Here is a 12992-nt window from a genome sequence, read left to right as displayed (position 1 = left end):
TCTTTCTTTCTTTTTCTTTTTCTTTCTTTTTCTTTTTCTTTCTTTTTCTCTTTCTTTCTTTCTTTCTCTTTCTTTCTTTCTTTCTCTTTCTTCCTTTCCTTTCCTTTTTCCTTTCCTTTTCTTTCTCCCTTCTCTTCCCTTCCCTCCCCTTCCCTCCCCTCCCCTGCCCTCCCCTCCCCTGCCCTCTCCTCCCCTCCCCTCCTCTTTCTTTTTTGTCAAGTCTCACTGCAGTGCGGTGTGGCGTGATCTCAGCTCACTGCAAGCTCCGTCTTCCGGGTTCACGCCATTCTGCCTCAGCCTCTTGAGTAGCTGGGACTATAGGCGCCCGCCACCACGCCCTGCTAATTTTTTTGTATTTTTAGTAGAGAGAGGGTTTCACCGTGTTAGCCAGGATGGTCTCGATCTCCTGACCTCATGATCCACCTGCCTCAGCCTCCCAAAGTGCTGGGGTTACAGGCGTGAGCCACCACGCCCAGCCTGAGCACTGTTTCTTTACAAAACTGTGCCCAATCCCAGAGGGCTGAATTACACAACTTTGGGAGCTCAAAGCCATTTGTAAGGTAAGGAGTGCCTGTCATGTGGCATCAACTTGTACGTAAACCCCACAGGGGGCTTCTGAGAGACACAGATGTTCTCAGACACTGAGGCAGGGTAAGACATTTCTCCTCAAGAACCACCACCCCGCAAAGGGACTGAGGGCGCCTCCACCCTGCAAAGGGACTGAGGGACTGCCCTATCTGGGCACACATGTGTGCTGCCCACCCCCCAGGAACTTGGCTCACATTGACTTCAGTGTGCCTGGCACTCCCTGGAGTTGTGCGATGAACAACCTGCACAACTGTACTGGCAGCCCACATGGACACTGGCCACTGGTCTTGCGTCAGAGCAACAGTGAGGAAAATGTTTCAAGTATCCGAGGCAAGTTCTAAACGAACTGACCACAACTTGCATGTTTTGCTGGTGAGAGGATAGAGCTGGAGCCAGCGGTGATGCTGGGGAAGTTTTCGGGAAGAGGGAAGGTGGACAGAAAGAAAGCAGGAGAAATGGGAACGCCATGTGGCCTATGAGGGACATGCTTGGGGAAGCGAGTTGCTGTGACCAAGGTAGAAAGATGCCCTAGGAATTTTTACTGAGGCTCCCGGCAGGCCCAGGCAGGGTGAGGCTGCGTGGGTGTTGCTGATTGATGAATAGACCCTGCCATCACTGCACACCTCCGGGGGTGCCCTCCACACGGCATCTGTGCAAACAGCACACCTGGGGTGTGTGGCCACAGCCAGCAAGCCACTAAGTTGACCTGTCGATGCAGCCTTCAAAAATTTGGTGCGAACTTTTCTGGGGAGATGGAGAGGCCTCAGCTTCCATCAGATCATCTCACAGGGGCTCCTAGCCTAAGAAAGTAGCAGCACTGCCCTGCTGCGCCTGAAATGGGCCTGCTACCATCGCAGGGCGGGTGTCAGCCCGGCCATTCCCAACCCAGTCAGGCCCAGGCCCACCTAAAGGAAGGCCCTGGGCTGATGGCTCAATACCCAGCTGAAGAACGAGGCAGACACACCTGCTGAGAGGCTTCAATTGCACCTGGAGAGAACTTGCGGTGGGCAACGGGCGTGTCCAGGAGAAACCTTCCCCGCAGGTCTAGTCCCTGTGGATCCCGAGCCAGATCAGAAGCCGGTCTAGAAAGGTGACAGCCTGGGACAGCCAACCATCGCTGGAAAAGGGAGGAGATGGACAGGGCTGTACTTACCACCGCCACAGGGCCTGTCTCAGGGCGTGAGTTTGTGTGGACGGCAAGGACTAGTTTCCTGGGCCGCTAACTCTCAACCGCAAGGCAAACTTGGGTTGGGGCCCAGAACGGCCACCAGCCGTCACCCTCCAGCCTGGTCAGTGAGTGCTGAGTGGACACTCCGCGGCTACTTGAGGACACGCCAACCGCGGGCCTGCCAGGGCGCTCCGTGCTTCTCCCTCCAGCTGGGTCCCGGCTGACCCCGCAGTCCAGGTGCAGGCACGGGGGACCCCGCTGGCTCCACCGCCCAGGCCACCCTGAAGTCCCCGCTGGAGGAGGCGCAGCGGACCCGCTCCCGGGGAGCCCGTCCCGCGCCCTCCCTCCGAGAAGCCCCTTCCTCCAGCTCCTTCCTCTGCCCGCCGGCCCGAGAGCACCGTGGCGGCTTCTCTGTCCTGTGTACTGCCCAGGACAAGCGGCATCGGAAGCGAGTGAGCCGTTCCCAGCTGGGGGCAGCAACAGCCCGGGGCTGGGGAAACGCGTGGGGGCCTGGACCGTCCGCTGGCACCGAGTAGGCGGGTGCCGGGACGCCAGACACGCTGCATTCCCCGGAGTCCCACGCCAGGGAGAACGGCCCCGCCTGAAAAGACGTCTTGTTTAACACAGAGAAACACACCCAGGGCCAGGAGAAACCATTGTCCTTCCCGAGTCCCACAACGCACAAAGCACACGGTCGCCCTCCCACGCCGAGTCGTCTCCCCCTTTAGAAACAGACTTGGCCCCGTAGAGCCTCCGCGGCCGGGCCGGGGCCTCCTTACCTGGGGATTTCGGTGTGGACCGAGCACGCGTCGTCCGGAAGCGTGCCAAAGCCATGCAGACTTGCTGCCAAAGAGTCAGGCGGGGTTAGAAGCGGGGAGGCGGAGGCGGGAGGCCCCCCATTCCCACACAGGCCAGGGACCCCCCCGAGGCGCTGGGGAGGAATCCGGAAGGCTTTGCTCAGGCTGATCCATTTCTCCCCCGATAAACGTATAGACACCGGGAGGCTAGGATGTAAGGGCAGGCTGTGCCAACCGCTTGGAAGACAAAATGCCTAAAATCAATGCGGAAAAGCCAAAGCTAGGACGACATACAGCAGGACAGTGAGCGTGACCCACGACCCACGGCGCTGAAGCCGGCGTCCTGCTATTAACTGAGCAGCTCACCAGCGTCACAACAGCTGCTAACGGGAGAGGAGCAGGCAGTGGCGACTGTGCATTTTTACACTTCTCCTGGAGCATTAATTTTATTTTTTTTATTAGGCACAATATATATGGCTCTTAGCGTGTGCCAGACACTTGTTCTCAGCTATGAAAAATATTAACTACTCATTTCATCCTCACACAACCCTGTAAGATGGATACTGCCATCCTCATTTCAGAGAAGCCCAAGTCACTCAGCCCAAATCTAAGCTAAGTGGCAGCACTTAGGTTTGCAAACAGCCCGGGCACACAATGCATGCTCTCAACAATTCTACCAAGCTGCTTTTTCACACAGTGTACAGCAAAAGCTTTTAACATCTTACAAATTTTTGACCCAGAAATCCCTTTTGTAAGAATTTATCCTAAGGAAATAGCCAGCACCGCCCAGGAAGAATTTCTGCAGAATACGGATGCGGTGCTCTGACAGTAAGACGTCAACAGGGAGAGCGTGACAGCTAGTCAGGGCGTGCTACAGAGGAGCTAAAGCTCGTGTTCTTGGAGAATTCCTCCCTAGATGCTCCTTTCCAATGCACCCATAGCTGCACTTACACAGAGGAGGGTGAGACGGCAAAGCGGATGTCAACTCCCCCAGCTAAGGCACGGCCATGTACTTCTGTTAAACCAAACGCTAGGCGCTCGCTAGTCCAATTGTACCACTGAACAAAGTGAGGCTCGGCCAGCAGATCAAGGGTCCCCAAGGCCACAGAAGTGGCGGAGCTGGGGCAGGATACGCCCAGCAGGACTTGCACTTTCCACGGCAACTTGCATTTCAGTCCACTGAGGGGCCGCGGGAAGGGGCCCTTGCAGCTCCTCTCCCACAGCCCAAGCTTGCCTCTGAACAAACACTCTCGAGACTTACCTTCAGCGTGTGGGTCCCCACTTCAAGGCAAAATAGTTTACATGACCTTTTAAATGTTTACACCATTACCCGTACATAAAATTATGCTGCAGGTACCAAAAATATCAGAAACTGAGGGACTGTAATCTGCTATCAGTCATTCTTTCCCCAATTATCTAGAGAAGATGACCTAAAATATATGACAAAGTAGTGAATTGAAAGATATGCCCCGATACTGTTTTAAGCACTTTCCGTGTGTTATTTTAACTCTCATACTAACTGCTAAGGTAGGGATTCTTTTCATTTCCATTTCAGTTGAGAAATGGAAGCAGAGGGGATGAGCAAATCCCGCACATGGTGGATGGGCCCTGGGCAGAGTGGCTTTAGATGACACAGAAGGAGACAAGCCTCTAAGGACCAGGGGTCCCCGCAGCCTGCTGCCTCCCCTCCACAGGCCTGGAAGGCCCAGCCCCCCGGGAGAACAGACATGCCTCATGGTTTCATCTCAAGCAATGCCTCCAAGCCAGCCCCTTCGCAGCACTCAAGGACTTCACGGAGCTGCGTGGTGGCGCCAGCTGCCTGAGCTCTAGTGGGTCAGGGGAGAGCTCTAGTGGCCTCAGGGGAAGCCATGGAGGGGCAGGGAGAGGCCACAGCTCCCACAGAGCCAGGGTCTGCAAATACACACTCTGGGGGGTCATGTGTGGTGGGGAGTCGGGAGAGGGGCAAGAAGGCAGGTCTCTGGTTTTTACTTTGGACACTTGTATCCCAGTGTGAATCCGAGCACAGCTCCTTGGGGGAACTGAATAGAACTCGACAGAACACAGGGTCTTGAGTCTCAGCAGTAAGCTGTGTGGGAGGTGTGGACATTGGGCCCTTGGGGTCCTGCCTGGCACCAGAGGCAGGGCAGGTAGAGAGCACCAGGCTGGCGTCCGGGGTTGGACCACAAGCTGGGGAGGGTGCTGGGGCAGGTGCCGCCCGACCTTGGCAGGAAAAATGCCCTGCAGGATCCCAAGGGCCTGACTGACTTGAGTCTTTAGAGGTCTCCAGAAAGTCAAAACTTTGTGTCGTGTGAGCTGGTGCTGAGGTGTGAGAATGGCCTGGCAGCAGAAGTCCCCTCTCACTCACCACCTTACCCTACAGAAGGGGGCTGGACTAACTTCCAGATTCAAACACTAAAGCCCTAACCCCAGCCCCTTGAGATGTGGCTCTATGTGGACATGGGGCCTTTAACGAGGTAGTGAAGTTAAAATGAGGCCATCGGGGTAGGCCCCAATCCAATCTGACTGGTGTCCTCTTGAGAGGGGAGTAGAGGGGAAGAAAGGCACCAGGGCCACGCAGGCACCAAAGAGAGGCCCCGCGAGGAGGCAGCGCCTCCAAGCCCAGGAGAGAGGCCTTGGGAGAAACCAAGCCTGCCCATAGCTTGGTCGTGGACTTGCAGCCTCCAGAACCATGAGGCAATGAACTTCTGTGTCAGCCGCCCAGTCTGGGGTATTCCATTATGGCCATCCTAGAAGACTTATACAGATTCCGGGTTACCTCTGCTTTATGTTCTAACTTACTGCCTACCAGAATTCAAAATGCTTGATAAGTAACACAATAAACAAAAAGGCTGTTGGGTTAATACTTTTAATTACATGATTGTAATACAATTTCCACTATTCGATATTTTGTATAAAACCAGTTACAACTCACAAGATTTTCAAATGTGACAATATGTATCAAACTACATACATATGCAAAGTTTACAGGCCATTAGGAAGCTTTATCTTAAAAATACCTTCAGGAAAATAAACATTCAACCAGTTCTCTTGGCTTTAAAAAATATGATTAGAAATATACACTGTAAAAAAAAATCAAGATAATGATTGATCAATACTGATCAGTCACATTTTAAAACTTTTAATAATCTGTACATGAGTGCAGGTTAGATAAAAGTCTGCAAATTATTAATAGAAAACTGCAGTACTATCATCGGATGAACATGTCTGCTGGCAATTCTACCAGGTAATTAAGGAGGTAATTTCCTACACAGTATAGGTGAATTGTCCAGTCTTTAAACACATCTGGAGTCATCTCCACTGAGTGACATGGAGAATACCCTGATGTGGGGAAATGGAAGAGCAGCAGCTAGCCTCTCCAGGGCAGTTTCAGTGGGAGAGAACATTTAAAGGAACAATAACATAGGTTTTAAAAGTTGCTTTTGATGAGCACTGCTTTCCAAAATGCAATAATGATTTTTTTTTAATGTAGAAAGAGAAGCTATGTTAAGAACAGACATCCAATGAGTGCACTGCTTCTGTGGCTCCAACGGTGACTGGGAAAAGGGAAGGCCCCAGGAGAGCCCTCGGGCCACGCACAAGCCCAGGCCATCCGCCCAGCGAGCACACTGCCCTCATGACAATGCTTGGGAACTCCTCTAAAACTTGCCTAGGCCCAAGAAAACAGAGAGGTAGCAATCACCCCTGTGAGAGGGCTAGAGAGGAGGGGAGGAAGTAGGTAGGGGACAGGCTAGGGGCATCAAGCTCAGAACGCGGGAATTCTGGAGGCCGGCAGAGCCACGTGCTGCCGGGAAACACTGGCCACGCCAGGCCATTCTGCTCTCACAAGGCGCTGCTCCCCACAAAGTTCTACAAAAAGCTACGTCCGTCTGTACTTCTAGGAACTCAGTTTTGCAGACGCTCTTCCTCCGGACTGTCCCTGACTCTTGATAATTTTGAGTCCCCAGAAAGCTTCAAGGGCACCTAAAAATATTCACTTCCAATTTTAATTCCATTGCAAACCGTCCCGGTGTACTTTCAGGGCTATTTAAGGCTGTTAGGTTAAGGGGATCTCTCCATCTGACACACGGTTTCATGTTCCATAGCAACAAGGTCTTCTATAACGACTCTAAATCAGAATTCCAGAAGATTCTGGTTGTTTGTGGTTTCAGTTGGGGGTGAGAGGAAGAGCCCACTCTCATTCATAGCAGGAAGAACTTTCCAGCCCTCAGACCCAGAGACTTCCTGGATTCTAGAGACAGTCCTCATAAATGTAACACTGTTGCTATGCACACCATCCCAAGTCATTTGGTTATTACAAGGAATGTCTCTTCACCAAATCACAAGTTTTCTATGACTAATTTCAGTGAACCAGTTAAATAGAAAGATTTTTAGAAAGAGCCACAGTGATAGCAATTCTAGGTGGAAACTTGAGCAGGCAACATGAAGAGGCAGTTTATAAAATGAAAAAGGACTGTGGTTCCACTGACACCCCTTCTTTTCTTGGACGAAACAACAGGAGGCTCGTTCACCGTGAGGGAGACAGTACTCACAACAGCTGTGGCGCCCACATTTACTTGTTCTGATGGGATGAAAAGACAAACTAAGAAGGGATCAGATGGAAGCACGATTTTCACAACTACCTGGATTATTATTTATGGAGGGGATGGCCTTAAAAAGGGTAAGGGGAAGAAGAGGTGCCCTGAGAATTCAATTCAAGCACGGCGCAGTTTGAATATTTATATTGTCTCAGCTCAAAATAGCAAAAGGAATGTTCCTCCTCCCACGCAAACCTTATTGAAGAGTGGTCTGCCCACAGCCAAGTGGGTCTTTGTGCCTATTCATTTCTAGGGACAGAAAACCACTGTTTTTCTGTGATCCAGTCCCCAGTGTTTAAAAGCTGGCCTAACCCCACCAGACAGTGCCTGGCGGGGAAAGAGTTGCTTGTTTGGCTGAGAACACGGCATCTTCCATCTCTTCTGATGCCAGTCAATTTCATACTTTCTTCCAAGAAAGTACACCAAAATGGAGGCACTGCCTTTCAATTACTTTTTGCATTAAAGACTTTAACTTGTTTATTCCAACCGCTTTTATTTCTTGCAGTTTTGTGAAAAAGGCAGCTTCTTAAAATGGAGTTGCCTACTGATCTGGCACACGCCTTGTGGCTTAGGAGGGCATTTGTTTCCCACCGCCTGTCGACATCTCAGCCCTCCATGCTCCCGGCACAGGCAAAAATGGCTTAACAATCATTAAACCACCCACTTCTTATGGAAGGAACTGAGGTGAGTACTATATATTCTTTTATTTCGGGCCCCATTTTTTTCTTTTTTTTTAGCAGCAAATCAATTCTGTTTCTGTAATTGCTTCATGGCACAGACTCTGCTGTGTTCCAGTAGGGCTGCGGGAGAAGGCACTCTGCAGAGTTACTAGTTGTGTTCCCTAACCAAAGGCAACAGTGAGATCCCGAAGCCGATCATTGTCACTGAGATCGCAGGCCGCGTCAATGGCCTTAGGCGGATCTCATAAGGGAAAAACAATCCAATGTTACAGAGAAGGACTCTAAAAAAGCGGTAACTTTTTTTGTAAGCCGACATTATTTGGGATTGCTGTTTCCAAGGGGAAAAACCAATAGTGTGTTTTTTCCATGCATGGAAGGAAATATGATTTTAATTTGTATGACTGGCAACCAAACAATGGGCAGCCTCCCAGTTCTTCAGTCCCTGAAGGACAGAATAAGGAACGACTTGCAACATCTTCCAACTCTGAAGTCAGTTTCTCCTCCTGAGTCTTCTAAAGCTACCAGTAATATTTTCTTGCAAGTTTTAGGTTACCAAGGTACCACCTGGTCTTACAACATGCAACAGTGTTTAAATGTGATTTTCACAGATTCTTGTTAATAAAGCACTCTTTGGTGGAAGACAAGCAGCTTGGGTACTTAACAGAGTTAACATTACAACAGTATTACAAATAGTCAAGTGAAGATGACTAAGCCAAATGGTATCAAATTACAGAAAGTACCATTTCAGTAATGCCTTTTGTATCTTTATAAATTTTGACACAGGGTCCCAAGGTGAACAGAAAATAAATACATAAAAAACCTCCATCAGATCCTCAATTCTTCTGAAGGCCAGCAACTACAATGATTGCCATCACAGGGACACACATGCACCACAGACCAGCCAGCTCCCTGAGTACCAGAGGGCTCGGGTGTTTACACCTGAGACTAAATTTCCAACAGCATGTTTGTCGTTCCGCTTGAGAGCTGGGCCCTTCTCTGAGTCATTCGCTTGCACCCAAACTCAAAGTTCATTATTCAAACTCCAGTGGACCTTTTCTCCATTGATCAACTTCTTAGGTGGAAAAAGCAACTAAGGCTTTTGCAATTTTGTTTTGTTTTCAAATTGTGCTAATTTCTGTTGCAGTTTTCAGTTCCTAGAGTCTTCCGTCAGCTCTGGTCACAGGTTTTTACTTAACGCAAGACTGTTTTAGTCCTTGAAATGGAGAGACTACAGGGGGGAAAAAAGGATTTTTACCATAAAGTTTACACAGCGTCCACAGGCAGTTATCAAAGACAAGGAGGGCAACATAATAAAAATACTGACATGCTAAAAAGTATACGCTTGCTGTAAGTTTCTAATGACAAATAGTTTGGAGAAGACAACACAATATCAACCACAAAGGAAAGACAAACAGGAGAAAGGCAGGGCAGAAAAAGGCTCAGTTCTGCAAAAAATAGAAATTTAAAAAAACCAATACAAGTAAATAAAAATCATAAAAGACGGATGGGCAGGGGCAGCAGGGCAAGGAAAGTACCATGACGCCGCTAGGGGCACGTGCTGCAAAGCACTCCTTGTCCTTCCTTTCCTCTGAGGGACCAGGCTGTGGGAGGAGCAGGCAGAACGAAAAGATAGAGAACTGTTACTGGGTTATTTCAAAAGTCAGAATTTGGTCACAGAAAAAGCTCTGGCACCTAAGCGGCTTCCAACTCCGCTGAGCACCGGAGGCACCCCACAGGCTACCTGCCTCCGCACTCCACGATTCTCATCCTGCCTCTCTTCTCTCCTTCCCCAGTTCACGACGCTACACTTTCAGGTCAGTAACAACTTTCAGAAAACAAACAAAACCAAAAGAAGAGTCAGAAAAACCACTTCCAATCTGGAGGGCCCCTCGCCCAATGCTGCTGCTGCGCTCTTCAAGGAGGAGCATATGAATCGATCATTTCATTTTCAGAGATCCCAACAGAGCACTGAGTCAAAGATCCAGGCCAGCTGGTGAGACAAGTGGGAAAATATCTGGAATTTCAAAGGATCATTAATATTTTAAAACACTGGAGAGAAACAGCATTTTACAAAGAAACATTTGGAGACAACCTTCTGGGACTCCTCTCCTGATGGACTTTGGAGATAACAGCAGTAGCCAAAAATTAACACCCAGAGGCAACGGAACAGGCACCCAGATCTGAGGCTCTGAGGGTCAAGAGGCAGTGGCAGGTGTGACATGGGCAAAGCCACCTGAGAACACTGAAGAAGTCAGAGGTCCTAGATGCAGCTGCTCCCAACTGAAGGGCTCCTGAAAACACTCGTGGTTTCAGAAGCTAAGGAAAGAGGCCGGGCGCGGTGGCTCACACCTGTAATCCCAGCACTTTGAGAGGCCGAGGTAGGCAGGTCACCTGAGGTTAGGAGTTCAAGACCAGCCTGGCCAACATGGTGAAACCTCATCTCTACTAAAAATACAGGAGAAAATTTTTAGCCAGGCGTGGTGATGCACGCCTGTATTCCCAGCTATGCAGGAGGCTGAGGCAGGAGAATCACTTCAACCCTGGAGGTGGAGGTTGTATTGAGCCAAGATCGCACCACAGCACTCCAGCCTGGGCAACAGAGTGAGACTCTGTCTCATTTAAAAAAAAAAAAGAAAAAGAGAGGCTACGGAAAGAACCTGAGCATTTCTCTCCCCCACGCTCACAATATGAAGAATTAGGTACAAAGCACCCCAGAGCCCTGGACCTTAGGTTTGGTTTGGCAGCTGCAGCAGAAAGTGATGGTTCCCAGTGATACAACTCAGAATTAAAGTAACTTGTCCATGACAGTTTCTTAGAAAATGAATGAAGTTATCATTTTAAAAAAAGAAGAGCCTGCCCAAAAGAAACAGCATAAGCTAACAAACACGCACCGGCGGAAGGGCTGCGTGAAGACATGAGTGAATGCGAGCAAATGAGGTGGCTGCAGGCTCTCACTCGGAGCACGATGAAATTTCCAAGACTGTTCTAAGAGAGCTCTTCAGAGGTCATGTGAGAACACTGAAAACAGGCCAATTCAACGGAGCCAATTATTCACTGGATTTATTAATTCTTAAAAGAGAAAGGTTAGCATGGATTTATAGCTCTAACAGGAAGCGGGAGGTGGAGAAGCCCACTAACCTCCCTCTCCAGACTCGGGGAAGGGAATGAGAAGGTGCCACACAGAGCCCTGGCAGGACCGAGGGCCACACAGGCTGCCTGGCCACCGTCCCAGACCTGTGGCCACATGAGATTTAGGTTTCGATGTGGCACAGCTTCAAATGGATACATGAGAGGATGGTCATCTTCTGTGAGAAACAGTGGCACCTTTTCCCAAAGACAAATAGTTAAGACATCACTCCTATTTTTTCAGCTGCCCCAATTAATTGCTTTTTTGACGTTTTTGAAAAAGTTCCCCAAAGCTGAAGAGCGTCTCAGTAAACCCAAAAATCAAAAGCACCAATTAAGCACCAAGCGAGTTTGGGTGGAGTCTTCATCCTGGATGCCAAGGAACATGAAAATGGAAGGTCAAGTTCCTATGCGCCACAGAAATGATGACAAACCAGTAGGAACTGGCAACATCAGTGCCTTGCAGGTAGGGATGAAAGGACCCCAAAAGGGTGCTCTATTTGTTTTTTCTACTGCTGTTTAAAGATTTCAACTCAATACTTTAAATTTACTCAACAATCTTAGCTCAATACTATTTTGCTCAGAATCAGACCATGCACCAATATACTAATTCCCTCATTACCCTCCAACCAGAAATGAATACTATTTAGTAGGATATTATGAATAATATTCAGTAGGATAAAAGCTCCAGGCTACAGCTTGGCTAACTCAAATTCTTAAAAACTATACATAATTTGCCTTTCTTTTGTAAGCTGTAGGTGGGTAACAGGTAGGGTGATGTGAGCACAGGACAAAGCCCCAAAAGAGGCACAAAGAAAGAACCCACTTAGAGGAAGGTGGGGAAATAAACTGTGAGCCCCAGTTAATCCTCACTGTTAGACTCCTTTTGCTCTCCACATCATCTCTGAAAGTCCATTTTGGAATTTAAAAGAAGTCTTTTTGGTTTTCAGATCTCAAATTCCTGGAAACTGCTTTGGGTCATTTCAACATTCAGTCCAGATTACTGACTCTGAAATCTACCTTAGGACCCTCAAAGCATCCCCGCCAGGGACCTGAGGCAGATGCTTGCTGCAACCAGGAACCACTTCTCCAGAGAGGCAGGAGTTCAGGTCACTAGAGTGACATGAAAATGCAACGAGACCTAGATAGAAAAACAGAGGCAAGGCCAGCCCTTCCTTCCTCAAAGGAAGACGGTATGACCTGGCAAGCACCAGCCAGGCTCCCGGACTCTACTCCTCTGTAACCTAAAAAGCATAATCTAAAAAAGCAAACAGCAGAATTAAATGTGCAAGACACACTACGCTGTAACAAAAGCCTGAGTGGCCAGGCGCCGTGGCTCACGCCTGTAATCCCAGCACTTTGGGAGGCTGAGGCAGGTGGATCACTTGAGGTCAGGAGTTCGAGATCAGCCTGGCCAAAATGGTGAAACCCCATCCCTACTAAAAATACAAAAATTAGCCAGGTGTGGTGGCACATGCCACTCACAAGTAGTAATCCCAGTTAATTGGGAGGATGAGGCAGGAGAATGGTTTGAACCTGGAAGACGAAGTTTGCAGTGAGCCGAGAAAACACTACTGCTCTCCAGCCTGGGCAACTCCATGTCAAAGGAAAAAAAAAAAAAAAAGCCTGAGCACTCATACCTAAAAAGAATATGCCCCTTCAAGACATGTCAAAATTAACAATTAACTGTCATCAACGACAGGCTTTTTATTTGATTTTTTTTTTTTTTGAGACAGAGTCTTGCTCTGTTGCCCAGGCTAAAGTGCAATGGCACGATCTCAGCTCACTGCAACCTCCGCCTCCAAAGTTCAAGTGATTCACCAGCCTCAGCCTCCCGAGTAGCTGGGATTACAGGCACCCGCCACTGCGCCCAGCTAATTTTTGTATTTTTAGTAGAGACAGGGTTTCACCATCTTGGCCAGACTGGTCTTGAACTCCTGACCTCATGATCTACCTGCCTCAGCCTCCCAAAGTTCTGGGATTACAGGCGTGAGCCACTGCGCCCAGCCTGAATTTTTAATAGTTTGGCTTACCAAAA

At 49.0% G+C, this 12992-nt stretch overlaps 1 protein-coding gene across 21 annotated transcripts in view; it reads right to left on the bottom strand.

Annotated features, from left to right (window-relative positions):
- Positions 1-12992, bottom strand: part of CDC14B (cell division cycle 14B) — a 136252-nt gene that overhangs the window by 4505 nt on the left and 118755 nt on the right. For 8 of the 21 annotated variants that reach the window (XM_055271785.2, XM_055271788.2, XM_055271789.2 and 5 more), the window contains 2 exons: positions 2536-2599; positions 1553-1705 (listed from right to left, as the gene is read on the bottom strand). In XM_055271785.2, the coding sequence (XP_055127760.1) occupies positions 1553-1705; positions 2536-2599 (217 nt within the window). The other 13 variants (XM_055271795.2, XM_055271802.2, XM_055271799.2 and 10 more) reach the window with 8 other exon arrangements.

This window comes from Symphalangus syndactylus, chromosome 3 (genome assembly GCF_028878055.3).
Source record: "Symphalangus syndactylus isolate Jambi chromosome 3, NHGRI_mSymSyn1-v2.1_pri, whole genome shotgun sequence".
NCBI classification, from domain to species: Eukaryota; Metazoa; Chordata; class Mammalia; order Primates; family Hylobatidae; genus Symphalangus; species Symphalangus syndactylus.
Note: the sequence above shows the minus strand (reverse complement) of the source record. Positions and strands in the feature narration are given on the sequence as shown.